This window comes from Mucor mucedo, assembly GCF_025094135.1.
Source record: "Mucor mucedo strain NRRL 3635 chromosome Unknown EV154scaffold_111, whole genome shotgun sequence".
In the NCBI taxonomy this organism is placed as follows: domain Eukaryota; kingdom Fungi; phylum Mucoromycota; class Mucoromycetes; order Mucorales; family Mucoraceae; genus Mucor; species Mucor mucedo.
In genome coordinates, this window is record NW_026252395.1 from 43164 (window position 1) to 70166 (window position 27003).

Below are 27003 nucleotides of genomic sequence, written 5' to 3' on the forward strand. Positions count from 1 at the left end.
AATGTAGATCTTCGGTTGGTACCTATTTTCTGTTACCCCTAGAAACACCCTAGTTAAAAAGAGCGGCGTTTCTTTAAACTGAATGGAATTAACTACAAGCCCAAAACATTGAAAGAATAAAGTGTCATGTAAGAGGTGCGGATACAACGCAGAAAATTAGGAAAATATAAACCTTAATACATTAATAATCTAAATACCTATCAAGCCAATCACGTTTACCAAAACATTTTAGAAATAGAATCTGTGTGATCCAAGTATTTACTTAAACATTATGGATGATAAAATAGACAAATGAAATCATCCTGACATAAGCTTGTTTATCTATAAATAAAGCTGGTTCACACACTTTATTCTTCTCCTTTTCTTTTCGCTTAGACTACTTCTTTTATCGTATGAAAGTAACCGATCATATAAAAAGGTTAGTTAGTAATGACTCTTGTTTCTTTGAAAAGAAGCTAAATTGAAAAAGATATATTGTGATATTGCGGCTGCGGCTAGTCTTTGCTATAGGAGGGCGACCTCCTAGGCAGGGTTCTCAAGTTTTTGGAACTCCAGAACCGTGAATAGCTGGGATTGGACTGTAAATAGGTGCAATCATACTGGCTTGCTGGTCTTGGCTGGAGTTCCTGTATGTTGTATGAATACAACGAACAGGATTTTATTAGCCGTAAGAAACATGTAAGTTTTAAAAAAGTAATGATGTATATGAGTCTAACGCTTTTGTAGGGTAGAGGTTCTTCCCCGTTTTGTCATTGAGGATGGACCACAAGAAACAGAGCTAATCACCCGGTATCTTCAAGCCGCTCTTGTACCTTTATTTGAAAACATCGATAAACATATTCTTTTTCGATGGTAATGAGGCGTACCTGAAATTGATAAAATGTAACCAGACTCAGCTATTAATCTCTAACCTAATTCCACATAATAGGACATCTATTAGTAATAATGACAAGGTTATTATGTTACGACCGGATGCGTCGATTAATGTTGTGTACGGTGCCGCACTAGATCAAAGATTGGGCTGCGGTGAAATCAAATCTCAGTATCAAGCACGAAATCATCGGCTCACTGGATTGGATCTCATTCGCGTCGCACGTTTAACGAAAGCCGCCTCAGACAAGTATAAAGCTGTCGCCACGTTTGCCTTTACTGTTGTCGGTAAGTCATTGTTATGTCCAAAGAGTTGATTGTATTTTTAATAAATCTTTTGGAATACAGGTAATCACGCAACTTTTTACGTTTTGCATCGTGCCAAGGCTAATATATATACCATGAGTGAAGTCGAACATATTTAATTGGCCTTAAAGCTTGCTAATATTCCCCTATTTATTGCTCAATCGAGCAAAATCGCAAAGATTATATCAAGCTTCGAGCATGTTCTTAATTGCGGTACTCATCATTACGACGATCATCCACCAACTTTGACTGATCACATGTTATTGCGGTCAATTTTTGATCAAATATTAACAAGCAAAAATGTGATGAATTTTTGACCGCCGTCGCGGCGATGGCGGTCAATTTTTCACAGTGATCGCGGCGATGGCGGTTAATTTTTGACTGTAATCTTCGCGAATACGATCAATTTCTGCACTTTTTGACCGTAATCTTCGCGAATGCCATCAATTTCTACACTTTTTGGCCGTATTTATCAAGAATGCGATACTACTACTGGTCGTATTTATCACGAATGCCATCAATTGTTGTACTATTATTGGCCGGTATCGTTATACTGTCCCTTGCTTATCAAATTTTATACCCTTGTATTATGAACAATTATGTGTTTATATTATAAATAATTCAATTTATTTTTTATTATATGTTTATAAAATAACAACGGCAAAAGGGATTATGGATTATGAGGTGAAATTACAGATAAAGTGGATACATAAATTACCGATAAAATGGATACATAAATGGATACATAAGAGTATTATACAAAAAGAAAAGTTACATACCTACAATTAAAAATTTTAGTGGTTGGCTTATGTATGTTACAGTTGCTATTTTATTTACCTTATCCTAGTGTATGCTTTGTATTAATACGTAAGCGTATAATACAAATAGAAAAGCTACATACCTAAAATTAAAAATATTAGTGGGTGGCTTACACAGGTCACAATTGCTTCTTTATTTACCTTAGCCTAGTGAGTGTTTTGTATACATTATATCTATAGACTACTGTGTTAAAATATAGTACAATTATATACAATAAGTTACTTACATTGCTATCTAGTGGCAATATAAAGAAAATCAGGTATAGTCAGTTGTAGAGAAAAATATTGGACTTAACTTGACGGATATAAGATGTCAACTAACAGGTTTACCTAGTGCGTGGGTAGGGAAAGGGTACATCTATGTCAAAGTAAGTTATACTCAATAATTATAAACATACATAAATTTTCTAAGTACAAAATCAGTTGTTGGGGAAGAAAAGAAAACTTTTATTGCGATGTAAGAAATATTGAGAAGGTTTTGACTAAAAATCTTGGAATGGACTTTTAAAAAAAAGGATCTAATCCAAACGAGCTTGTCGACACAATCTTGGCATCATTATGCGCATCTATCATTTAATGTTTATGTTTTTCAATGCCGCTTATTGGATAACTCTATTTAAACCAGTGACAACGTTTTCACGCAATCCTAATGCACCGGTATCAAGAAGGTCCTGCACCAATAGTTTACTATTTTTCACACAGTCTGGAACACTCACACCGAGATAACTTGCACCAGTTACACTCAAAAGATGTCCATATTCTTGTTTCATGTGTTGGTGAAGCTCTCCTAGCCTTGCTTCATGCCCAACCACATACTGAGGGATGCATTCTGGTAAGATATTGACCATGCTGTATTTTGGGATCTCTTCAATCCCCAAGTATACTCTAAGTGCTTCACTCGCTCTTTGATGCACGAATTCTGGATCTACTTGGTCCACACGTAGTCCATCAAAAGCACTATTCCACATATGTCCTCCCATCATAACAGTCAATTTTACTAGTTTGTCATTTTTTTCTTGGCCATGCATAGCATTAGAATCAAATACAACGCCTAAAGTTCCAGGTACGGGTATTTTGTAGTGGGAATCTGGATGGGGTGTTAAAAATCCAAAGCCGTTGTATTTCAATGAGATGTTGTCATATGCAAAATTGATGACAGCAACGTCGACAGATGGATTATGAGATAGGTTGGGTAAGGATTTTTGTAATAATATGTTTAATTTTTTTGACGGTATAGTCGAAATGACATGATCAACTTGGACGGAAGTATCATCCGCATAAATCTAGCATAAACAACATTAATTACCGAGCCAAAATTTGATTTGATTATGATTCTTTTTACCTTTAATTTATCACCATTTTTGTTCTTCGTCAGCTTCTTCACTTGCTTTTCAGTGATAATGGTAACATTGCTTTGCTGGCTGAGATATAATCTTAATTTTGAAACCAAAGTCTCAGTACCTTGCTTGAACCCAAAGACACTGGTCTCCCTTGTTGTTTTTCCACCATCATCAAGTTCATCAATCATTGCTTGTTCTGCAATAGATAAAGGAGCAGTCTTTCCAAACATACCTCTAACAACACTACCGCTTCTTTTCTCGGCCTCGTAAAGTATACGCATGGTTGACTTTACTGATAATTGTTTCGCATCACCTGCGTAAATACCATGTGTAATAGCTCCAACCAAATTTAATGCCACATGATCGTTAAAACGACGTGCAACCAGGGAATAAAGTGATTCATCATCCTTGGTTGAGGTAGGAACAAAAGGCTCGGTCATAATTGATTTTAAAACGGACTTGAATACAGGTGGTTGGTTCAATATTAAGGACGACAATGAGGTTGGTAAAGTGTTGATCTGATTTTGATAGTAAATGTATCTGTTTTTTGCCGAAGGATCTGTTTTTGAAACAAAGATCATTTCTTGTTGTAATTCGAGATCTTTTGACTATGAAATGTTACTACTTTGATTGAATTCGAGATGTCTTTACTATATACCATAGATAAAATGGCAGCACCGCCTGGACCAACTGGACGCAAACTTCGAGGGCCGACTTCGAAAAGCACATTGTTTGGGTCGGTTGGTAATGATGGCGCAGATGAATGATAGCCGGGAGGAACTCTTTGACTACGAATCCAGCCACCTACTCTTTTAGATCCTTCAATCACAAGAATTTTACTCTTGGGTGACGCTTTAGATAAATAGTAAGCAGCAGATAAACCGGAGATACCTCCACCCAAGATGGCTACTGATGAAGACATGTTCAGGGACAAAAAGGTTAAGTAAACTTTGTGTTTTTAAGAACCCGGCATTATTTGTTTTAGTGTGACTCGCGCGAGTACGCATAAGGCCTTTTTAATCTACCCTTTCTTTCTCTCTTTTTATTTTTTCTGTCGAGATTAAAATAACAATGCACACAACAGAAGAGCACATTACCGCAGTAATTTTTATCAACGATGTGTACACGAACAAGATGCTAATTGTCATACTTCTACCTAGGTGAAACAGAGAGAATGGCTTCTGCATTCCGTTATCCCACCAATGTTGAAAAAACTATTGTCACAACTGGAGGTAAACTTTCCCCCTATTATGTACAAAATAATCTCTGACAGTTAGCATTTTTGTTATAGAAAAGTCAAGATATCTTGACGAGTCAAAGTAATTATAGTCACTCTTACTTTTTCTATTATGCTAATTTTCGTGATTTAACTACAGCTAAAATCGATTCGTTACCTATTACACAGTATGATTTGTTCATTTTCTCTTTTTTTTAACTGACCAATTACTAACCCTTGAACAAGAAATGATACTATCAAAGGGGTTATTACGTTAACTGGATCACATATCACGAAGGCTGTAAATAATGTATCATGTATCTCACTTATGCTATACTGATCCGATTCTTTAGGAGCTTCAAATCAAATTACCAAATTATCAAGATACGCCCATAAAAGCTACTATCGTTAACACGACACCTTATTTCCTTGAACAAGTAAGACTAAATTTAATAAAAATGATGAAACATGTATGGTATGTTCCTCATACTTTATAGGCACAACAAGCAACAAATTATATATCACTGGCGATTAATGAAATAAGGACTTTTATAAGGCCGTCTTATAAACAAGCTACGATCGAAGTAATGTAACTTGATTAAAACATAAACTTACATACTAATGTATAATTAGCTACTGGAAGCCATGTATCAATACGTAGACCGTGCACTTCATGCATTTGATTATCCGAACGAGGCTTCATTGTTCCCTTATAAAGTGTGCCATCCAAAAGTGAGACATGTTTTGCTACTAATAATAATAACAATAATAATAAAAAATGACAGTATTAATTTATTTATCTAGTTTTTCAGCCCATCTCTAAAACAAGATATTGCGATTGAATTTTGTATACATGATGTTTTTATTACATGTAACGTGTATGCATTAGATTATAACTACATTAAGCATGGAATTAAAGTCGATAGCCAACATGCAGTAGTGTAAAGTACAAAAATATTAAATCATTTAATGTGGATTAATAACATTTAGTATGTAGAACATACAAGGATAAGCAAGTGATGATTTTAGATGAAGTTAGAACACAAACCCAGTCACCTACTTTGACTGAACTAAAAAGCTTATTGAAGTTAATTCTGGAATGGTGTCAAACTTATAAGCAGATGTTACTTCAAATCGAAGCTTAGCAGAATTATCTGTTGGTATATTACATATTTAACTCCTTAAATAAAATATTTCATTCCGTCACTTCACACCATAGATGAGCACACACAAACAAAAATATATTTGTGGATCACCTCATTTTCTTTTTTTCTTGTAGCATTCTTTCTTATATGCATATCATTTTGACATGGTAGTTTTCAACTTTAAAATCATAAACTAGTATGATTGAGCTTGTTTAATAAATGTATGTACTTCTTTTTTTTAATTTAAAATGCAAACAATAATAAATGTATATTTAAAAGATTAAGGGGATCGGTAAGGTGCTCCTCACTATTCTGGTCTGCTAAAAACTGTGGACCCTTTCAGCAAGTCTATTATACTAAAATAAGAATATTTTATTATTGTTTATTTGTTGTGTACATAATATACCTTTATACGAACTTATTTGTGTTGTAAATCCTTTTGCAGTGACCTTCTTTTTTTTTTCTTTACCCGTTTCAGGGCAAAAAATATTGATCGGGAGTGGAAATAATCCCAATTGCCATATTTGTTCACATTAACTTTTTTTTATTTAAAAACATAATTTTCTCATTTACCTTTTTCTCAAACTTCACTCTTTCTAGTATATTATAAAAATGTCACAAAAATGCGACTCAATACAATTTCATGAGGATCAAGAAGACCTCTTAATGTCATATCTCAATTCTGACTATATGTCTACTGCCCCGCCTTGTTGGTCCCATCATCCTCCTACACCTAGTTCCACACCTACCCTTCAAAGTCCTTCATCCACAGATATCCGTCAAACTTTTTTCGATTCATCTTGGAATCATCACCCTAACACACCCACAGGTGAACCAATGTTAAATGAATACCCGTTTATATTACCAGATCAGCCTATTGTCCCATATCACCCGTATTCATTCTTTCACCAACCTGCCTCTCCTCCTTCGTCGTCATGCTCATCCGATACAGAACAAAGAATTAAGCGGCGTGGGCGTAAGAAGCGCGACTCTTGTACAACCACGACTCCTTTACCTCCTACTGTAATTGCTCCTGCTGCCGTAAAACTATTAGCCACAATTCTACCTGCTCAGCAAGAGAAGAGATCGATTGCTAGCTCCTATGGTAACGTTAATAAATTTACGCCAATAATTAAGCAAGTGACAGATGACACTCAGAAAGCAGCTACAATTGCAAAGAGACAGGAAAGATTAATTAAGAATAGAGCGGCTGCATTACTTTCTCGTAAAAGAAAGCGAGAGCATCTAACTGCACTTGAAGATCAAAAAAATGGATTATCAAATGAAAATGATGAGCTTAAACAAAGGGTAATACAATTGGAAAAAGAGAATATGGAATTAAAGAACAGGTTGAATGTGCAAAGTGATAATAAAAGTATCATGATTTTAATGGTAATGACTGGATACCAGCAAAAAACTAAGTTGATACATTTTTATTCATACTTTTCCCGTAGATGATTTTATTTTCTTTTGCATATCTGGTTTCTAATGCAATGAGATTAACAGTAAATAACACTACAACACCGAAACCTCCATTTTTTAAAAGGTACGTCAAAAAAAAAAATTATCATACATAGTCTAATTAATTCTATAGTATAAATGATGATGCTACTAGTTTTCAATGCTACTCGGATGAAGAAGATCAATTAGTATTTGGCTTAAAAAAACGTTATGCTTCTTTAAAAAGAAAAAGATTTGAAAGAATATAGTATAGCTACATCATTTTATTTGTATTTCCCATTTAATGTACACAACAACAACAACAACAAAAGTCTCATTTTATACATATTAAACCCCTTCCTTTTAAGGAGTATCCTCCGCATTTAAAAAAATAAACAAAAAATAAAATTTATTCGCTTTCAAACACAGCAGCCATACCCATACCTGATCCAATACACATACTCGTCACGCCAACCTTCTTGTTTTGACGCTTTAACTCTGGGAACAATGTAGCGAGTTGACGTGCTCCTGTACAACCTAAAGGATGTCCAAATGCAATAGCACCGCCCTTGGGGTTTACCTTTTCGATAGGGATATTTAACTTTTCGATGGAGTAAACAGCTTGAGATGCAAACGCTTCATTGATTTCAAAAATATCAACATCTGAAATTTGAATACCAGCTCTTGCTACAGCGATAGGAATAGCATAGGCAGGTCCCACACCCATAATACGAGGAGGAACACCAACAACAGCGGAAGTGATATATTTACCAAGAATGGGAAGATTTAATTTTTGGGCAGTCTTGCGTTTCATCAAAAGAACTGCTGCTGCTCCGTCAGATACTTGGGATGCATTACCTGCAGTGGTGGTACCTTCATCGTCAAATGCAGGACGCAACTTTCCTAACTTTTCGGCTGTTGTACCAGGACGTACACCATCATCACGTTCTGCTAACACGGTAGATTCATTACCTTCGGCATCAATCACAATAGCCTCAATAGGAACAATCTCGTCCTTAAACCAACCACTCTCTTGAGCAACCACTGCTTTACGATGAGATTCAGCAGCAAAAGCGTCTTGCTTCTCACGGGACACTTTGAAATCCGAGGCAACGTTCTCTGAGGTAAGACTATAATGTGAAATCATTAGCTTATATTTCAACTGTATGGATAGTATAATGTATTTTACCCCATAGGAATAAGACAATCGGCAGCTGATTCACAGGAATCAGCAATTCTTTCAGATGTAGGAGCTAAAGAAGAAGCACCATAATTCAAGGTCATTGACTCTACACCGGCACCAATACCTACTTCTAAAATACCGGTTTGGATAGCAGTTGCGATCTGAACAATGGCTTGAAGACCAGAGGAACATTGTCTGTTCAGAGTACTTACAGCAGTGGATTCGGGGAAACCAGCATGGAGTGCGGCCATACGAGCATTAGTGGCACCGCCACCTTGAGCCAAAACGTTACCAACTGTGATATCCTCTACAATTTCAGGGTTGATACCTGTTTGCTTGATAATTGCTTTAAACACATGGGACAGCATTTCCTCGGGCAAAGTATCCTTCAAAGGACCTTTACGAGCACGGGTCAAAGGTGTACGAAGCGCAGAGACAATCACTACATCTTCGGGTGACTTGTAACCAATTTTGTTGGCCGTATAGCTGGAAGGCAAAAGGTGGTTGGTAACTTGCTGGAGACGATTAGCCATTTTGTTAATGATTTTCTAAGGAAAAAAGGAAAAGAAAATTAGGCAGAGAGAGAGAGAGAGAGAGAATAAATTATGAAGCTTATATAAATATTTATTTTCACATGGGATTAACCAAACTTGATGCAATAGCGATGACCTTTTCTGTACCACTTGTAACCATTGGTTTCTAAATTTGAATATTTATTTATGACATTCACATTATCTCTTTTGTTTTAGGGCCTCAATACCCCAGTTATCGTCGTCACATTCAAGAATAGTTATGCCTGAGAAAAAAAGTTCCCCGCATTTTGAAATAACTGTCTTGAACTCTACATGTTTTTTCAGTGATTTATCCAAACTTGTAATTTAATATTTGGAAGTTAAGAACAGCAGCAATTGAATAATGACCACCATGGGCTTTTAAATTGATCCTCTGTCTTTCTAGGTATTTGTTCTAAGTCGGATAATCTATTCTTCCAAAGTAGAGGCAATCCTTCCTCATCAATATGGCCGTCCTCTGCCTCACTATCCGATGACAAATATGACACATCTATAGTGACACATATATGAGATTTCTCATTGATATATGGCGAAATTTGATTTACCTGGTAAAATTTCATTCGTATAATTTCGGATACTTTTATCTTTCTTTTGATCAAGTCTTTTTAACTTGGATTCTGTAAATTTTTAGATTAATATAGTCGAACTAAAAGAGGATAAAAGTAAGTACCTAATTTTCCAATTTGCTGATCCTGTTCCCTTTGCTCTTGATCAGTGAGCAAATGCCATCTAGGCGTGTCTGTTGATGATGGCCACAGTAGGGAAGGTTCCTGTAATTGTAACTTTAATAAAGGCTGTACAAGCGTCATCTGTTTTCAATACCTCAGTAGCTGGACCATTGAACGGATCATCGTCTTTTGGAGGGAATGCTATTTTATTTTTATTCATCTTAAAGCAGACAAAAAGAAGTTGACAGTCACTATATGCTTGAATCAGAAAGAAATGTTTAATACTTTGTTTTAGCAACAAAAACTGAACGTGTTTCAAATGGGATGATATACACTATTTTCATAAATTTTTCGTGCACGCTTAGAATAAATTAATTTTCCATGCATAGTTTACAAACGAAATGAACGAAAGAGAAATATATCTGTTATCATTAAATGGGTATACTGCTAAAAGTAGAAGAACAATTTTTCATCATATTGAAGGACCCGAATAAGTGCACTATTGTATGCGTATAATATGACTTTAATTTAATGTCACTTCATCCAAAAGACTAACCTGCTCGAGCTTGCTCTTGAAAATTGAACGATTGGGTTTAAACCAAATAATTATTGTCTTCTTTTTAGGCCTATTTTGATACGCACAAACGAGAAAAACTTGATATTGTTGTTATTCACCCATAAGGGAAGCGAGGGGTAGCAACCCCCCCCCCCCTTTAGATGTGTTGCGTTACCAAGAGTAAATTAAATGCCACTACCTCGTCATGAACGACACAGTTATTGGTAACAAACGTATAAGTGGATAAATATATGGATGTACCAGACTTCCTTCCTTACCTGACACCCTAAAACGGTAAACTGGTTTTTTTTTGACACACTACAAACAAAAGACCTAAAAACGCTCAGACAAGTACTTGGTATTTAGAGTTTTACTTGAAATAAAGTTTTATTTCATTGTATGTATTAGGGGTATTTCAACCAATTTTGATTTTACTTTGAATGACACAATTATTTTCCGTTTGCTTTCGTATAATTTCTGGGCAATCCGAATTTTTCTATAATTAATATGAGGTATGCACCTTCTTGCAAAAGATATATATATAAAATGAAAGCTAGAAAAAGTGTATTTATTACTGCTTCATGCGAATTTCATTGTTCTTTGTTTTTCTCCCTTTTAAAAGTCAGAAATGAACAATGAAATCTTATATAAATAGTCGGTAAAAAAGTTTACCTCAATCCTTACTCAATTTTTATTTTTCTCTTTCTTTATTATTTTACGTATAACTATCTTTATTCTCAAACTCATAATACTTTGTACGTAAAAGGTAAATATTGTAACAACCAATCCAAAAATGAGTGACATTTATCTAACATGTTATTATAGCGAATTTCTTACTTCAAATAACTGCCCTTTTTTACCAGCATGGACTCTGATAGATCCTTGTCTGGTACGCCGGGTACACCTGGAAGCAATATGAGCACATCTAGCTCTTTGGCTCCTGGCGATCGTATTATATCTGTTAAATCCTCTATTGATGGTATTGGTTGGGACCCAGAGCAACGTGAAAGGCTCGAAGAATATGTAGTGACAGTCCACAACATCACTACACACGCATACTCACTCTCAAAGTACATTTTTTTGCGTGCCATTTAAGAAGATGAGAACTTTGATATCAGGCGATGTATCAATCGTGATTTTTTTGCAGAGGTCTGGCTCAAACTGACTCGGTATGCACGAGGAAGGGCTGGCGGAAGAACTGGGGCGACTCGTGCATTCATTGACACTTATCTTGATGACTATTTGGAGGTCACTGGTTTTGTTCCACCAGATTTCCGTTATGGTCAGCAAGCATCTTTAATCGAAGGAGCAAAGATCTTTACATCTTATAGCAACAATGTTCAGATGCGTTTGGGAAGTCATCTTAGACAAGCTGTTAATCATCTACTTCGTATTCGACAAAGAAAAGCCGAATTAATTGCTTATAGAAGACGTGAAGGATTAATTGATGCACTGATAAAATCTGAAGTATACAGAGAAATAACTGAGCCGGCGACAAGATTCAAGGAACTTATAGCTAGAAGGTTACCTCAAGATTTTGTATTGGACGGAGAGCAGTTCGGGGACCCTATCTACAATAACGCTCTTGAAATTCTTCGCCCTGTCCTTACCAGTTATCCCGTTGACTACCGGTTTCGTGGGAATAGCATTTATTATGATTCCAAAGCAAGACCAGTTGAGCATATGCGAGCTTTTTACGAACTGGCTTTATCATTTATTGATATAGAATTACCTGTGTTTAATTGCTTCCCATTATGAACAAGCAAATATTAGAAATGTTCGTCAACGTCGCAACTAGAATTTTCCAGGCCTGTTATCGCAGGTCAACCATAGATACACTTAAGTGGTAAGCTCAATTTTTTTTTTTTTCGGAAGATGAACGTATTTTTTTTTACGTTGTGAACGAATTATTTTTTTATTTGTGAACGAATTTTTTTTTACATTTTGATCTAATATTTTCTGAAAATAGTGTAAGCTACGTACAGTGTTGCATAATACTATTGCTCGATGCATATTACAAAATATTAATTATCTCCTGTAAGTTTCGAAACTGTGCAAAACCCTTTTTTTATTTAGAATGCCGGAAATAAGCTTAATTGTGTACCTTGATTGTGGGAATTCTTTAGTTACAGCTGTAAAGATTAGGCAAACCTATTGGTCGCGTGATGTTATTAGGATGTATTTCGTTCCGTGGCTGGGTGGTTTTATTATATACTTGCTACCAACTGCAGAATGTTTTGGTATTAATTAAAGCTATTTTAGCGTAACAATCATACCATTTGTTGATGGCTGATACAATCAAACAGTACAAAATTCAGCTTTAGTTAAAAATGATACATGATATGTCAGAAGGTCTTGCTTCGGGCCACAAGCTTCATCGGCTTTCCAACTTTGGAGTCGGTCTTAATAAAAAATTTTCAAGAGTTAGTAAGCCGGGAATTCAGTACTAGCCTTCTTTTCTTTCTCAATTTCTTTTTGTTTTCCCCATCTACCCATTTCCCTGTCGTGCATTGTAAAGGCGATGCACTGCTGCTATTAACAAGCCTTACCCTCTTATCTAAAAACTTGCCATATTAATTATTAAACCCTTTTAAACCCAACAAAAAAACTACACTTATTAATCCCAAAGAGAACACTCACCCCAACTTTTACTATGTCTTATTATTATATGTTTAACGGAAAACACGTAGGAAACGACGTCGCCTGATCAAGAAAACCCAGAAAGAACATCATAAAAGAAACCCGCACCCGAAAGAGAGAAACAAAAAACTTATATCGCTACCCAGTTAAAACCCAAGAATTTAAAAAAGAAAAAGCCACTAGTATGAACTACAATAGCTATTACCAAGAAGAATTTTCACTTCAAGACCAGTTCAATCTATTCAATCACAACTTTTATTTTGAACCAAAGGATATATCTTTAGAACAATTATTAGCAACACCTATCCCAACTTATCAACAGCCTAGTTCACCTAGCTCAATTTCATCTGGATGTGATAGTCCGCCTTATTACATGGATATCCAGCCAATTATAAAGAAAAAGACGTACAATAAAAAGGTCCAAATACCAGGGCAATGTACATTACCTATCCGAGTCGCAACGAACAAGATTTCTAAGCCCAAAAAATATTTAGAATGTTTTAACTGTAAAGTGACCAAGACCCCACTATGGCGTAGAACACCTGATAGGACTCAAACACTTTGCAATGCATGTGGATTATATTACAAACAATACAGTTCACACAGGCCGCTACATGTTCGACATAAATTAATTCATTCGAAACCATTATATAATAACTTTGTTGTCAATTTACCATCACCGCCACCAAGGCAACCATCACCAAAGCAACAGATGATGGACGAATCAAATATTGAATGCATAAATTGTCAACAAACAAAAACACCATTATGGCGTAAAAATGAACATGGAGAACCTATCTGTAACGCCTGTGGATTATATGCTAAATTACATAACAAGAATAGACCGGTCACAATGCGTAAACCAACCATTCAGAGAAGAAGAAGAGATTGGGGTGAAACAAACATGTTGATCGATATGGATAGGAATCAGATAGAAGGCTTCCTTGGTTTGCTTGAATAAAAATAATATCCAATAGAAGTCACTTTTTTTTTTTTTATTATTTCATCTTCCAATAAAAATTTGTTTATTTGCCCCTTTTATTTTTTTCTATTTTTCTCTTTCTCTATTCAAAAAAATTCACACACGGATGGATAAAACTATACTTGATTATGATAAAAACCTCCAAGAATTAGAAGTTCAACGTGAAAAACTTGAAAAAGTTATGCAAATGATGGGTCAGGAATGGGAAGAAAGGTAAGCCTTGACAGTATACGACAAAATATTTATTAGAAACTAATGAGTCTATGTAGTGGTGCAGGCATCGGATGGTTAGGTTCTCTTGATCTTCCAACCATTCCAACAACAGAGGAATCAATAGCAATGACAACAACAAGGTGTATTGAAAACAAAACACACCCGTTTATGAACAATATGTTATCAGAAAATACAGGTCCTTCACCTGAATATCTTCAATCGCTGTTAAATGTTAACGAAACTCTGCTGGCTCAGAGTCTTGCCAATACACACAGCACACCCTTGTTAACACCAGAAGAGAACTCGTCCAATGGCTTACAATCTCCACTTTTAACACCCACAAATACCCAATCTGATTACATGGGAAATCTTGATCCTCATTCTGAATTGATTCTTCCTACTCTTGAAAAATTTTCTTGTTCAAATAGTTAATATCCCCCCTCATGGCATTAGAATTTAAATAAATAAAAATTACACACACATAAATCTCATAGAAGCTTGTCGATCAATTTTTATTTTTTATTTTATAACTTCCGCTGTCATTTGGCTTATGCAATAGAACCTAGATCTACTTGAACTCCAAGCTCAGACCTCATACGTTTTTTGATTAGGAATTGAAATAAAAACGGGTGAGACTCTCAAGGATTTAACCTTCCCAGTTACGTATCCATACTGACTGAATAGTGTCATCTATGAATTGTACAGTATGACATCTCATCAAGTCACGTCTTTCCCACCTCATTTCCAGCTGCATTAGGCACCAAGTTTTCCAAACATGGTTTGGTACAGATTTTTCCCAATTTATACAAGCTAAATTTAGCTTGTTTGTCCGATATGAGCCAAATCTATTTTGCGCTGTGCTGATTGTCACTATTCACAGGTCGATCACTTGTATCTATAAACGAACCACATGAAAAACTGTAATTGCACAAGACAATCAATTTAACTACATACAGTCATGGGTTTTTTTTGTGTAATGACCCATCGTTCGTCGTCTTGTAAGTCTTGGCATATGAACTTATTGTTTTTTTAAGTCTTGTATATCTGTGACCACAAAACACGTCGCATACAAGGAATAGTCTAAACTTAATTTCTGTTATTTTGCATAAACATACCAAATAGCGTGTCAGTGCATTAAATCCCAAAATAATCTGCTTAGCGTTAGGATGGTTTAGGTCCAAGGTGCTGGTACCCGAGGTAACTATAAAAAATTGTGAGCTAATAAATCTTGTCGTCTTAAAAAATACCCCGTTTTACAACATAAGAAGTGCTGAGCCCATGTATCCGTCTTACACGTCTCTATCTGTTTGATTGCAAGTAAATCCACGTGGAAAATGGTATCAGCCTGAGTTTGAGCTTATTTAATTTAGGCTTAAAACCACTAAAGAGTTTATAGCTTAGTATACTTTTTTCCCTGCTAAACACACCCTATTTTGTGTGGCAAATTCCGCTTAAAATCAAAAAAATGGTATTTGTTTGCCTCCTTAGATTATTGTCATAATGACAGTTTTGTTAAAATGGGCAAATATTATTTATATGCATAGTTTCGGTCTAACTCGTATTAATGTTTTGCGGATAGACTATTGTGGCTTAACTCATTTATTTAAATAAACGTTTTACTTATATCTACCAAATGCCTATCTGTATCTACTCACAGTAAGACGATATTATTTATTTTTGTAATATTCACGGGATTTCCAAATGCGGTAATTAATGGTATATCATGATTTATGTAGTTTAAAAGTTTTGATAAACACCATTTTGTACGTTAGCGAGTCAAGGAACTTATAAACTATAATTAAAATGTAGCAGAAGAGCAGGCTAAAGTTTATTGAAGATACGGTAAAATGTATACACATCACAAGTTTCCATAATTGCAACTCAGCAAAATGAAAGTGTAGCACCAAGAAGTATACGTAAACTTATGAAATCAATATACGACTTGTAACATGAATAACAATATCGTTTGTTTGTGAAGCAGATAATTTAAACTAGTGTGTGATTCTATTTGCAATCGAGTAAATTTTCAACACTTTTTTAATAATTTACGCTCTATTCATTACTAATCAATCGTTTTTATGTCTGATATAATCTGCAGAGGTGAATTCGCTACTGACTACACAGAGTTTTATCTTTGATAAGACCATATTTTTTTTTAAAGCAGACTTCGGATTATCATTTTATAATAATAATAATAATAATTGCGATGCTGATTATTAAAAATCTCTAGCCACAGTGGCCAGAATAGGTTAATATAAATGATGAAGAAAAGGTTTACCATTAAGCAAATGGTGTAGTAAACAATTTATTGGGGAAACGACTTTTAAAATAAAACAAGCTGGGTGGTCTGACCAGTTTTAAAAGCAAGAGCTAAATGTTACATTATTAATCGGCACACATGGCCAAAAATGTATTGCATTTCAACATATGTAAAGGTGATCTTCTCCTTCCCGCAACTGTTGTCAATTTCTTACTTTCAATAATAATTCCTGTATTTATTTCACAAATAAAATACGGTCTACATACTGAAAATGAATTGTTGTTAGCCTTTAAGAGACGTTGATATAAAAGGACCTCTGGGTCGTAGCATATCTAATAGCTCAAATCATATGTCGTATTACAGAATGAATATTTTGAATCACTACAGCCTCATTGTTCTCAATCTTAAATTACATTTGGCATATCACAAGTCTGCCTCGTCGCTAATGTGATTAAAAAATAATATTGGGTTACTTACATAGCAAATAAGAACATATAATAAACAAGAGAGAGCCAAGTACTGAAATAAAGGGTGATATTGTAAGTGATAGAAAAATTGTTTAAATTCATTGCCTGAAAGACACCGGATAATACCTATTTAACTTGATAATTTTTCTCCTTTACTGTAGCATTTTTGTTTCTTTACCCCAGGGATGACCATCGAGAAGTGAGTATTACAATACAGAAGACGTTCTAAAGTATGTCGATACCGACTGTGTGTGTGTGAATTGAAGCATATACTTTAACAACTTCCTAGAGTGTAAACATTATGAGCGTGTCACTAACTATAGTAACTTATTTCTTTGTTCATTTTTTTACAAACTTTATCGTGGAAGAAAAAAAAAAGAAACAAAATAAAAGGATTTACATATTACGGCAATCATCCTTTTTTTTTTTTGCTTTTTGGGGAAGTGATTATTGTGATGCAAGGGGGGTATAAGGCTTTTCTTAATTCTAGGAAAATCAAGATGAAGAAGTTGGAATTGGGTTCGAATGTTTTAAACGTCAGGTTTACCTCTTCTTAAATATATAAAAGAGTTGAGTACAATAAAGTCATCTTTGATAAAAGATAAGTAGACTTAAATAAAGATTACTACATCCTCAGCCAAATTAGCACGGGCGAGGTAGAATAATGCAGCCAATTTGTCATTTTCTAGAATCAAAAGACATAACCTTTGGGGCAATTGAGTTTGACAGAGATGATATTCCAGCCAGATATTTTAAAGACATGAATGGTAAATTTCCTCAATAATAATGATGATATGGAAAGCTCAACGAGCATATTCTTTAAGACCTTCGGGTTATTAAAATATAAACAGAAGATATATAATCGCGAATGAGATAGAGCACCTAACCTGTGATAGGTGTCAGTAATGCTTTTCTTTACAATTTTTTATAACTGTGTCTATTGTCACTAGAGTCCTTCGCTTAGGAACCCCTTCATTTACTCGTTTCTAAACACTTGAAAAACTTAATTTCACAAGACATTTATGCCCGGTTACAGAAGACTCCTTTGAAAAATATAGGATCCTGTTTGATGAAAGTGATGATTTTTGTACTTAACTTGGTATTTAAGAAAAATCTGTCGCGTCCAAAATGTAGGCTATCTATTCTTAGAACTCTCATGTTGCATGCAATTTTATACCAACAATTGGCTTGTTAGCGATAAATCAATACTAACAATTTTTTACGGTACGCGTATGTACTCGAGCGAGGTACAAAAAAAAGTTAGATACTTGTTACTATTTTTCGCTGTGATTAATATAAAAAGCCAAAAACAAGTAATTCCATGTAAAAAATGCGATTATCCTAAGCCTGAGCTTACCAGATTTTGACTTATGACTGGCATCTTTTTGTGCCAATGCGTCCTTGATTGGCATGACGACTCGATTCATTTCGTTCTAAATCAAACTATAAGTTAGCACCATATCTGTATTGTTGTTATATCAGCTTGGATAGAATAGATAATCCATAAAATATGGAGGTAACGAAAGAAAGGAAGATTTTAAAATATAAAATTTCCATCTGCATTCCACTCACGGTAAGACGGTCTATTAACGGGTCTTCTAATAAAGTTATTTGGTGATCGATAAGTCGGTGTAAGGGAATTATGCTCTATTGGTGCTACCTGAGCCAAGAATTAAAGCTCTTGTGCTCACAATCGATGGAATATGTGAATAATATTGATGGTTTGTGTTTTGATGAGCCCATACGTCATAATAATACCAGCTGATGAATATATATGCTCATCTATTTTTATATATTGTTAGCATATATCACTCATACGCATTCAGTTACAGTACTATCGTTTTTTGGTGGTGATGCTTTTCAAGATTAAAATTATTCGATCATCTATGTCGTTGTATGGAAATAAATTTATTCGAATTAAATGAAGGTAGTGTATACAACTATGAGTTTACAGAAAATACCATATACCTTATTTACTCTGACCTCAGCCAACATTGTTGCACGTAATCAAGGTTTGATTGAATATCCTCACTTATTTTCGTCTTTTATTTTTATTTTTGTAAACGCTGTCTATTTTAAATAGGTTTTTTACTCTTAACACGTCACTTGGCTACGACATGATATATATATATATATATCTTGTTAGAGAAGTGAAATGATTCTCTTGGTTACGGCAAAAAGAAAAGGGATATAGAAATTAGTGAATGATTCATCATAAATATATTTAAATCTACATGCCTGTGACACCCAACTAGCACCAAATAATTGAGACTAGCACCATTTTGCTTTACAAACAGTTACACATGTTACAGAATTGTTTCTTTTTCTTCAAAGAAAAAGGGGGGAAATTACCAGAAAAAAGAAAATGCTGGATTCTTATTTATTGTTGTCACGGGGAGACAATGAAATTACTAAAATCATTTATCCTAATGTAGAATAAATGCATATGTCTTCCCACATAGCAATCAGCTCCGGCTGATAAAAGCATTTAACATTTGTATTATTGATTGAAAATATGTCCCTCAAAGCCTCGCGCAGAAAATCCTAAAAATAGTAACAAAAACGGCAAAATAAACCGGGAATAAATAGAGTCATCTGCGAAATTACACAATGCCAATAAGGGGGGTGCGTGGGGCGATAAACGTCATTTTCAAATGGGATCTTCTCGACAAAAAACATGATCAAGAATATTGCCCTTTTCTCTTTGTTATCATCAAATTTAATTGTTAAACGCTGAAATAGCTTTAATCTATTTAATCAAACAACGAAAATTATTTTTATTTATGCCAAGATATTATTATAAATGATACCTTGAATTGCCTGAAGATCAGATCTTCCGCTTTGCATTATTGTCACTGTTACATGAGATTTTCCGCTCCGGAGAGCACAACAAACTAACCAAATCTTATATTTTTAAATCGTGTGATCGACACATGAAGCCAATGTTTAACAAGGCGCAAGAAACAGTGTGATCAAACAATAAACACTATTGATATAATACACGATGATGACTAATAAAACCCGTCTTATCTTACGAGACAATGGGTATTGTATCAAACTTTACAGTAGGTACTATAATATCCGCATTCTAGTATATTCTATACACCAAAGCACATTGTACTCGAATTAATCAGGTATATCCATCTAATGTCACAATCCAATACTAAGAGAACTCCTGAAATGCCTTGCCTTTTAGTATGCGGTTTCACATCCCTGAACAAAAGTACATGTATATAAATTTGTTGGATTTATTTTCACTCACATTCTTGTCTTCTCTTCCGCTTGTTGTTCCATTTCAGTTTTTCAAGAGGTTTTACTCTTTGACAAACACGTGTGCTGTTTATTCTACATGCAAAGGCTTCAAGGTAGCAATCTCCCTTTACCAGAAATGGCAGGGTATAAAAAAGTCTTTTTTTTTTTTACTTGTATTACGCAGAGATCGACCATTTTATCGTATATTAAAAAAAAAAGACCCAGTCCAAGAATATAATCAAAAAGGGTAAAGTCTAGTTTTTTTTTTTTTTTTTTTTTTTTTTTTTTTTTGCGTAATAAGAACGCCAATATAATTTATTTTTATTTTGCTTCTCTTTCTCTTTCTTTTTTTCCTTTCTTTCTAGATGGATACATCGAAACCAGAACAGCAACAGAAAGAGAAGAAACCAGGACCGCAAAATGATTTTATCATGTATCAGCAACCTACGGAATATATGCGATCATTACCCCCGTTAGATCGGCTAGTACCGAATAAGAACTCTAATGATACTAGGCAAATGGATTATAATAGTGTGGCTGACAATAGTTCTATTGAGTATTATCATAGACCTAATACCTATCAACCACCCACGCCTGCCTACTACCCTCCTTTCGAAGAACAAGAACAAAATCGAATCTATTCATTTATGCCACTTGAAAGCGTATTTCAGCAAAAGAGACCCAGAAGAAAATTTAATGAAATTGAAAGACTATATCAATGTAATTTTTATAACTGTACCAAATCTTATGGCACATTGAACCATTTAAATGCACATATATCCATGCAAGAACATGTAAGGTACCAATCCAATAATCATTTTCTACCTTTTTATCTCTAATCCTTTGATCAGGGTCCAAAACGATTACCCATTGAATTTAAAGAGCTTAGAAAACAATTAAGAAAAACGAAAGCGCAGCTTAATGCGAGAAACAGGAACAGCGTCATAAGTTCCTCTAGTACCGAACTAGATCCCACCTTATTGACCGCTCAATATCCTTCTGCTGTCGAGCATAATCGTGCAATACCACAAAGGCAAATACAGCATAATACAGCACATTGCCCACCACCTACTCAGCAGCAGCAGATCACCCCTCCTTTACATATCGCTCCCCCGCAACAACAGCATATCATCCCCCAGCAACAGCCTCAACAACAACAACAACAACAACAGCGGCAGCAGCATGTTGTCCCCCCGCAACAGCATCATATTGCCCCTCCGCACATGGCTTCCGCACAACAGCACCGTATTGCCCCTCCGCAACACATTATCCCTCCGCAACAACAGTTCCAGCCAAATTATCCTCCCCAACAAACATATCAACAATTCCAAATTATGCAACAACAACAATTTCATTAAAAATCATCTATTATGCATATATGTTTACAAATCTTTCGTCATTCGATCATTATATATATGTATATAAATTATAAGCACAAAATATGAACTTTATTATCTGGGAAATGTGATACACAATTTAAAAAAAAAATGCGGGCACGAAAATGAAATAAAAGATATTATATTACCATAGTGTTACCAATCGTAAACAAGTTTTGAGATTAAAAAAAAAAAAAAAACTTATGAAAACCCGTGCACAAATTTTAAAAGTCAATATGAAGGGGTCCTGCAATTGCAATATTGAGCGAATGTCTCATTTGTCAATAATTCACAAGCTCGTGTCGCTGCTTGCTTTCGAGCCTCTCTCGTATTAAATCCTGATCCGCTGGTAAATGCTTTCTCATGAATAAATACAACAGATTTTTGTGGACCATTGGGCTGGGTAATATTCCTATCCAATTAATTAGTTTAATATACGATTTTATCGGCTTTTACTTCTTCTCGCTACCTTGTTTCACATTGATTACATCCATACGCTTGTGCCAAACATTTTAGTTTTTCAACTGGATGCGTTTGTATCAATTCCAAAGAAATATGCTCCTCTAATAATGGTTCCAACCACCTCTCAATTAGGTTAATCACCGGCTCGACTTTAAAACCACAGTCCGTATAGACAGCACCAATCAAACTTTCAATTACATCTGACAATACTTTGGGTGGATAGAAATCCAACCAATACTCGCCATTTGTGTCCATTGCATTCTCTAATTGTTCAACGAAATACTTTATTTCAGATACAAGATAATCAGATGCGTGTCGGATATGGCCATGTAACTTCAAATTAACGCATAGGACACTTAAAATGTTGTTGTTGACACTGGATTTCCGGAGATTATGAAGTTGACCCGGTGGTGCGGTACCATACTTTCGAAACAAATAAATGGTTACGCAAAAATCAAGTACAGCATCACCAAGAAATTCCAGACGTTGATAACATGGTACAGAAGATACTGGTACACTAGCATGAGTAAGCGCTTCAACAAGCAATGATGAATCCTTGAATTGATACCCAATAATATCAGTGACACGTTGGACATCCACTTCTCGTAACGTCGCATCGTAGCGTGACAAAGGTCTCTGAAAGGTCTTGTGAAAGTCCGACCAAACGCGGACATTGTGCAGGGGAACACCTAATTGAATAGCTGCATGTAAAGCTACAGACAATGACGAATCACTATGATATGCTGCTCCCAAAGTAGATTCAATAATATCCGCTAGCGTCTTGTCCGATAGTTTATGGAAGTTCATACTTTTTGTCATTTGTTCACTATCTGAATCGGTTTTGAAATGAGGTGGGCGCCAAAATCGACGACTAACATGCTGGCTGTAAATGTATTGATAAAGCTTTAGTTTTTTCGCCGTTTCAAATAACGCTTTGTTACTAATCATCGATATGCGAGATTCAGTCAATGCGTCTTCATTACTATGCACGTTTTGTGTAAATACAAGTGTCGATGAGATTAATTTGAGCACGGAATCTATGAGAAATTTTTTGAAAAAAAAAGGGCTTAGTTAAATCATATAAAATAATTAGTGCGTCTTTCTTTACCCCCCAAGAATTCGAGTCTTTGATAGCTTCTGTCTAAATCAGCAGATGAAGCAATGTATGCTTCCGCCATAAGCGAATCCTTTACCATATTCAATTTTAGCAATTGCTTCACATCTTGAGCAGTTAACATGATATCGATATGTGATGTAATAATAGGAAGTATCTCTAAACTACGGTAGACACTTGCACTGATTGAATGCACTTGGCACAATTCTGGTATAAGATAACATGTTTTTTGTTCCTCTTCTGGTTTGTTTCTGAGTATCCTCTTTGCAGATAATAAAGGTTGGTTTAAGTCTTTAATTGTTATACCGTACTTATTTTTGTAATAGTCAATGAAGGAATATTCCTTCTCTGGTACGATTGAGTTGGGTGTGAGACTTCTTTCAAACTCGTTTGCAAAATACTGCTTGCCACTACTGGAATCATAGACAATGGCATCTTTACACGAAGGATCCAAAGGTGTTTTTTTGTTTTCAATTGACCTTTTCATCTCCTTCCAATCAAAAGCCTGGTTGTTTTTTTCAAGCGGGACAATGAAATATGGAACATCTTTTCGAGGGCAGGTGAACTCTTTGTTGGTAACAGATCTGGTTACTGCAAGCATATAGTCTGCCAGTAGCTCCACTTGCTGCATCTTTTGAAATATAAATCTTGTTACAGTGGTTATGCATACTTGGCTACCATCGGATAACATTATATTCGAAATAACAGGTATAGGACTTTTTGTAATCAAGCATAGTTTGCGATAATTTGGGTCATCTACTACTTCGATAAACGCAATGTAGTATGGAGATAATGAAAGTTCTTCCCTAATAGATCTGGTATAGAAAGATGGAATCTTTTTACAATATACATTCTCTCGACCGCGGCTACCGACTTGTTTACCGTCCTCATCTCTTTCTTGTGAAATTATTTTCAATTTGATTTTTTTATTGACTGGCACAAGATTGTCGTCAATGGCACCAGTTTTGTGTAACGCAACACAAGCTTCCAAAGAGATCTTCTTCTTGACACTATCTCTAGAAGCGTCATAGCTTTCGAATTGTTGCTGTACCGAGTTAATGGGTAACGTTAAGATACAACGAAATAAAGGATTTTCGTCGTCAGACGAAACTTTTTCAAACCGATATACAGGCTTAAACTGGCAGAATTCATCGGATGGTAAAGTAGCACAATAATGATAGACGAGCGCAATTGCACCAGAGAGTGTCAAAAGAGCATTTGTTTTGGGAATTTTATAGGCTCCTCGTAAATGTTCTTCCATTGATGTCTGCTTAATTAGCTCAGTATTTATATCTTCTCCTGTGTCAAATAGTCGAGCAACGTTGCGTTCTTCTGGTAATAAATTGCATAGTTGTTTCATTTGATCTTCTTGTAACTTAAATTTGTTTAATAGATTCATCTCTTTTGGATTGAGAGAGTTAATCATCAGGATATACTTAGAATTCTTACATCGAGCTCTTCCGCGTGATTGTATGTACGCAGGTAAAGTCTTGAACAAATCAAATCTATAACAAGTGTTAATAAAATGTATTACTTTGTTTTCTTATTCGAAAAGAATAATATTGTATTACCTAATAACGTAATTACAGGATTGGATATCTAGACCTTCTTCGGCTACACTTGTAGCAACAAGAAGGTTCAATTCGCCTGTTCTGAATTTTTGGATTACAGAAATTTGATCATGGAATTTCATGCGCACATCACCACGACTTGAGCCACCATGCCCGATCAGGATATCGCAACGAATCGTATCTTTGAAGACATCTAAGGCATCTATTAAAATTTTGATCGATTTTGCTGTATGCCTTCTTTCAACGAAAATGATGCCGCAGAAATTGGGTTGGATATGAATGGCTCTTAGACAGTTGATTAATTCTTTAGCTTTTGGTGTGAACAGACGTTCATTTCGTATATCCGGATTAGGAGTAACTGGTGTACATAATTCGTAAGCTTGTTTTACCAAGTCAGAATCCTCTAAAGAGAGGCAGCGATGTGGTGCATAACTGTCTGTATATAGACCATGTATATGAGCTCCCTGTAGCATTTCTCTCCATAGTTTATCAGAGCACCAGGGCCCCAAATTATTGGAAATGTAATCTATAACAGACAAACAATTGTCGTAGCCATATACCTTTCGGATTCTACTATCAATCAATGTAGTCAACACGGTTCTTCCATTGTAGCGTAATGGGACAGATTGCTTTTCTTTAGAGTTAGGTACCTGTGGGGGTAAATCATCAATTACTGACATGGAGTAGTAAATAACAGGTTCAGAAGCTTTTTTAATTGCACTTCTCAATTCTAAAGTGTTCTTCGCAGTATAGACTTTACAATCGAGATTAGTTTCCAATACACTGTAATAATAAAAATATTATGAGTTGATGTATAAGGATTAGTGAATTCATAATACGTGCCTAATGCTTGTGTAAATGTCTTTTTTTGTTGAAAAAACGGGCGAGGCCGTCATGCCAAACACTTTTGGTAATATATGTGGAGCTACGATGGAGTGGTAAAATTGATACATGATGAGATTAAAAGCATGATTCTTTACAGCATGATGACATTCATCGAATATCAACAGGTTTACCTAATATATGAACTGTTGTCAATAAATCTTGATTAATAAACGTTATATTTATGTTTACTTCATCAAGGGACAGGAAAGCTCGTTGCAAAATATCCAAAAAGATCTGTGCGGTCATTACACAAATATCGACATTGTCCAGTATGGACCGCCATTTTTCGAGTGACCACACATCTACATTCATTTCTCCGCATAATTTTTCAATACGAGCATCGCAATTGGCTTCCAACACACTTGCTTGCTGGAAAACAAGCGGAACCCTTTCAACCAAAAAGAATGTGATCTTACGCTATACAGGTCAAGTCAAATAAATACAAATACCATCCTTTCGAAACTCAAATTCGATTATATACCTTATAGGTTGAAGAGGCACGATACTTTTCATTTTCGATAGCTCTCATGTGTTTGATAAGCATGACTGAAATCAACGTCTTCCCTGCTCCCGTATCTAATACAGCGATTGTATTTTGTTTCACAGCTTCTTTAAAAATCTCATATTGGTATTCTCTCGGTGTTAACGATGGAGAAGCAGTAGGTTTCGTCTCGACCGACTCTTCTTGTGCTCGTTGGTTTAATTCCTCAACTTGATCTAATTTCAGGTTTGCAAATGCTTCCTCCAGGTAATTCATTTAGCTAAAGTTACAGAAAGAAATAAAGAAAATAAAACAAGTTTGATCTCCTCTAATATCAGCCTGTGACTTTTATGATTCCCAAAGCAGTAAAGGGTTTTGTTAGTTTGTGTTTCCTATTTTTTTTTTTTTTTTAGCGGATGGAGAACAATTCCTGAATGCCACCGGAACTCGAACCTGTCTTTAATCTTGTATACCTGATCGAAGGCTGTGCCAATCATCTCTAGACATGTGAAGTCAGTTTACTTGGAGCGAGCCAGTAAGTATTTGTCATATCGCGCTAACAGGCAAGTATATTAAACTGGGACATTTCACCTAAAGGGAAAATTATTTTATACTCTTTCTTCACAAACATGAGGGATGATTGGCTAGCGGCTATGTGTCAAATATCTGCTGCATTTACATTGTAATTTATCAATAAGAACTTCAGTAATTTATCAATAAGAACTTCAGATAATAGAATGTTATCGGAGATAAATCAATGTTGCATGGGACGACAATAGCTTTGATCATTGTCAATGGCAGCTGCAAAAATAGGTATGTCTACGTTATTAAACATACTAATGTAATGCAATTGCTGTCCTTCCAAGTATATAATTTTTTACGGCGATTGTATCAAACAAAATCACGTCAGTTTTTCAATCGTGTCTAGCTTACTTCAATACGATTACGCCATAAACTCGTCATGGCAGAAGAGTCAAGTATATTTATTTTTACACCCCGACTGTAATGGGATTGAGCGCTTGAGAAGACACACCTATACTCACAGCATAAATCGTACAATTTTATACGTGAAAGGAGATGAAAGACTTCTGTGAGATCTTCTGAACATTAAAGATTTAACCTAAGACGGACTCTCATTTTGGGGGATCAAACAGCAACTATCGATCTATGTATTTATAAAGACGTA

The 27003-nt window shown here is 35.3% G+C and overlaps 11 protein-coding genes across 11 annotated transcripts; 8 read left to right on the forward strand and 3 right to left on the reverse strand.

The window, feature by feature from the left end:
* Positions 1–637: 637 nt before the first annotated feature.
* On the forward strand, positions 638–1157 carry EV154DRAFT_385923 (uncharacterized protein; the record flags this gene model as incomplete). The annotated part of the gene is made up of 3 exons (XM_051595043.1): positions 638–678; positions 727–808; positions 897–1157. Coding segments are annotated over 3 exons (384 nt in total), but the record flags the coding sequence as incomplete, so codon positions are not given.
* Positions 1158–2417: 1260 nt separating this feature from the next.
* Positions 2418–4336, reverse strand: EV154DRAFT_521720 (protoporphyrinogen oxidase). The gene is made up of 3 exons (XM_051602928.1): positions 3993–4336; positions 3337–3942; positions 2418–3277 (listed from the first exon to the last, which is right to left on the reverse strand). The coding sequence occupies exons 1-3, from the start codon at positions 4254–4256 to the stop codon at positions 2594–2596; spliced, it is 1554 nt and encodes a 517-aa protein (XP_051453656.1). The 5' UTR covers positions 4257–4336; the 3' UTR covers positions 2418–2593.
* Positions 4337–5764, forward strand: EV154DRAFT_521722 (RAVE subunit 2/Rogdi). Its single transcript, XM_051602929.1, has 10 exons — positions 4337–4435; positions 4495–4566; positions 4626–4653; positions 4711–4738; positions 4797–4851; positions 4904–4987; positions 5048–5134; positions 5184–5282; positions 5355–5491; positions 5548–5764. Exons 1-10 carry the CDS (start codon positions 4406–4408, stop codon positions 5693–5695), a joined length of 768 nt encoding a protein of 255 aa, XP_051453657.1. The 5' UTR covers positions 4337–4405; the 3' UTR covers positions 5696–5764.
* A 525-nt stretch (positions 5765–6289) lies between these two features.
* EV154DRAFT_24164 (uncharacterized protein) lies at positions 6290–7474 on the forward strand. The gene is made up of 3 exons (XM_051594549.1): positions 6290–7087; positions 7150–7241; positions 7290–7474. Exons 1-3 carry the CDS (start codon positions 6308–6310, stop codon positions 7402–7404), a joined length of 987 nt encoding a protein of 328 aa, XP_051453658.1. The 5' UTR covers positions 6290–6307; the 3' UTR covers positions 7405–7474.
* On the reverse strand, positions 7290–8897 carry EV154DRAFT_24167 (Thiolase, N-terminal domain-containing protein). Its single transcript, XM_051594550.1, has 2 exons — positions 8325–8897; positions 7290–8265 (listed from the first exon to the last, which is right to left on the reverse strand). The coding sequence occupies exons 1-2, from the start codon at positions 8849–8851 to the stop codon at positions 7545–7547; spliced, it is 1248 nt and encodes a 415-aa protein (XP_051453659.1). The 5' UTR covers positions 8852–8897; the 3' UTR covers positions 7290–7544.
* Positions 8898–10968: 2071 nt separating this feature from the next.
* EV154DRAFT_554770 (uncharacterized protein) lies at positions 10969–11872 on the forward strand (the record flags this gene model as incomplete). Its single annotated transcript, XM_051605227.1, has 2 exons — positions 10969–11184; positions 11233–11872. Exons 1-2 carry the CDS (start codon positions 10979–10981, stop codon positions 11870–11872), a joined length of 846 nt encoding a protein of 281 aa, XP_051453660.1. The 5' UTR covers positions 10969–10978.
* Positions 11873–11936: 64 nt separating this feature from the next.
* On the forward strand, positions 11937–12541 carry EV154DRAFT_554771 (uncharacterized protein). Its single transcript, XM_051605228.1, has 2 exons — positions 11937–11960; positions 12084–12541. Exon 2 carries the CDS (start codon positions 12192–12194, stop codon positions 12363–12365), a length of 174 nt encoding a protein of 57 aa, XP_051453661.1. The 5' UTR covers positions 11937–11960; positions 12084–12191; the 3' UTR covers positions 12366–12541.
* A 586-nt stretch (positions 12542–13127) lies between these two features.
* Positions 13128–13715, forward strand: EV154DRAFT_427647 (uncharacterized protein; the record flags this gene model as incomplete). The annotated part of the gene is made up of 1 exon (XM_051596368.1): positions 13128–13715. One exon carries the CDS (start codon positions 13128–13130, stop codon positions 13713–13715), a length of 588 nt encoding a protein of 195 aa, XP_051453662.1.
* A 70-nt stretch (positions 13716–13785) lies between these two features.
* Positions 13786–14435, forward strand: EV154DRAFT_521738 (uncharacterized protein). Its single transcript, XM_051602930.1, has 2 exons — positions 13786–13949; positions 14006–14435. The coding sequence occupies exons 1-2, from the start codon at positions 13843–13845 to the stop codon at positions 14379–14381; spliced, it is 483 nt and encodes a 160-aa protein (XP_051453663.1). The 5' UTR covers positions 13786–13842; the 3' UTR covers positions 14382–14435.
* Positions 14436–20446: 6011 nt separating this feature from the next.
* Positions 20447–21286, forward strand: EV154DRAFT_427717 (uncharacterized protein; the record flags this gene model as incomplete). Its single annotated transcript, XM_051596371.1, has 2 exons — positions 20447–20722; positions 20780–21286. 2 exons carry the CDS (start codon positions 20447–20449, stop codon positions 21284–21286), a joined length of 783 nt encoding a protein of 260 aa, XP_051453664.1.
* Positions 21287–21409: 123 nt separating this feature from the next.
* On the reverse strand, positions 21410–26116 carry EV154DRAFT_24299 (putative dicer-like protein). The gene is made up of 7 exons (XM_051594556.1): positions 25818–26116; positions 25526–25753; positions 25295–25467; positions 24452–25234; positions 22875–24385; positions 21774–22803; positions 21410–21716 (listed from the first exon to the last, which is right to left on the reverse strand). The coding sequence occupies exons 1-7, from the start codon at positions 26091–26093 to the stop codon at positions 21536–21538; spliced, it is 4182 nt and encodes a 1393-aa protein (XP_051453665.1). The 5' UTR covers positions 26094–26116; the 3' UTR covers positions 21410–21535.
* Positions 26117–27003: the final 887 nt, after the last annotated feature.

Excerpts from the sequence above, each read along its gene's own strand:
- EV154DRAFT_521720 (XM_051602928.1), bottom strand. The coding sequence starts at position 4,256 with ATGTCTTCATCAGTAGCCATCTTGGGTGGAGGTATCTCCGGTTTATCT. Across the intron at positions 3,943-3,992 it reads GTGCTGCCATTTTATCTATG|TCAAAAGATCTCGAATTACA; the intron begins GTATATAGTAAA and ends AACATTTCATAG. Across the intron at positions 3,278-3,336 it reads AAAATGGTGATAAATTAAAG|ATTTATGCGGATGATACTTC; the intron begins GTAAAAAGAATC and ends TGTTTATGCTAG.
- EV154DRAFT_521722 (XM_051602929.1), top strand. The coding sequence starts at position 4,406 with ATGCACACAACAGAAGAGCACATTACCGCA. Across the intron at positions 4,852-4,903 it reads GATCACATATCACGAAGGCT|GAGCTTCAAATCAAATTACC; the intron begins GTAAATAATGTA and ends CCGATTCTTTAG. Across the intron at positions 4,988-5,047 it reads CACCTTATTTCCTTGAACAA|GCACAACAAGCAACAAATTA; the intron begins GTAAGACTAAAT and ends CATACTTTATAG.
- EV154DRAFT_24164 (XM_051594549.1), top strand. The coding sequence starts at position 6,308 with ATGTCACAAAAATGCGACTCAATACAATTTCATGAGGATCAAGAAGAC. Across the intron at positions 7,088-7,149 it reads AAAGTATCATGATTTTAATG|ATGATTTTATTTTCTTTTGC; the intron begins GTAATGACTGGA and ends CTTTTCCCGTAG. Across the intron at positions 7,242-7,289 it reads AAACCTCCATTTTTTAAAAG|TATAAATGATGATGCTACTA; the intron begins GTACGTCAAAAA and ends TTAATTCTATAG.
- EV154DRAFT_24167 (XM_051594550.1), bottom strand. The coding sequence starts at position 8,851 with ATGGCTAATCGTCTCCAGCAAGTTACCAACCACCTTTTGCCTTCCAGC. Across the intron at positions 8,266-8,324 it reads GATTGTCTTATTCCTATGGG|TCTTACCTCAGAGAACGTTG; the intron begins GTAAAATACATT and ends TTCACATTATAG.
- EV154DRAFT_554771 (XM_051605228.1), top strand. The coding sequence starts at position 12,192 with ATGCCGGAAATAAGCTTAATTGTGTACCTTGATTGTGGGAATTCTTTA.
- EV154DRAFT_521738 (XM_051602930.1), top strand. The coding sequence starts at position 13,843 with ATGGATAAAACTATACTTGATTATGATAAAAACCTCCAAGAATTAGAA. Across the intron at positions 13,950-14,005 it reads GGTCAGGAATGGGAAGAAAG|TGGTGCAGGCATCGGATGGT; the intron begins GTAAGCCTTGAC and ends GAGTCTATGTAG.
- EV154DRAFT_24299 (XM_051594556.1), bottom strand. The coding sequence starts at position 26,093 with ATGAATTACCTGGAGGAAGCATTTGCAAACCTGAAATTAGATCAAGTT. Across the intron at positions 22,804-22,874 it reads AAGACTCGAATTCTTGGGGG|ATTCCGTGCTCAAATTAATC; the intron begins GTAAAGAAAGAC and ends AATTTCTCATAG. Across the intron at positions 21,717-21,773 it reads TGTAATCAATGTGAAACAAG|GAATATTACCCAGCCCAATG; the intron begins GTAGCGAGAAGA and ends TTAATTGGATAG.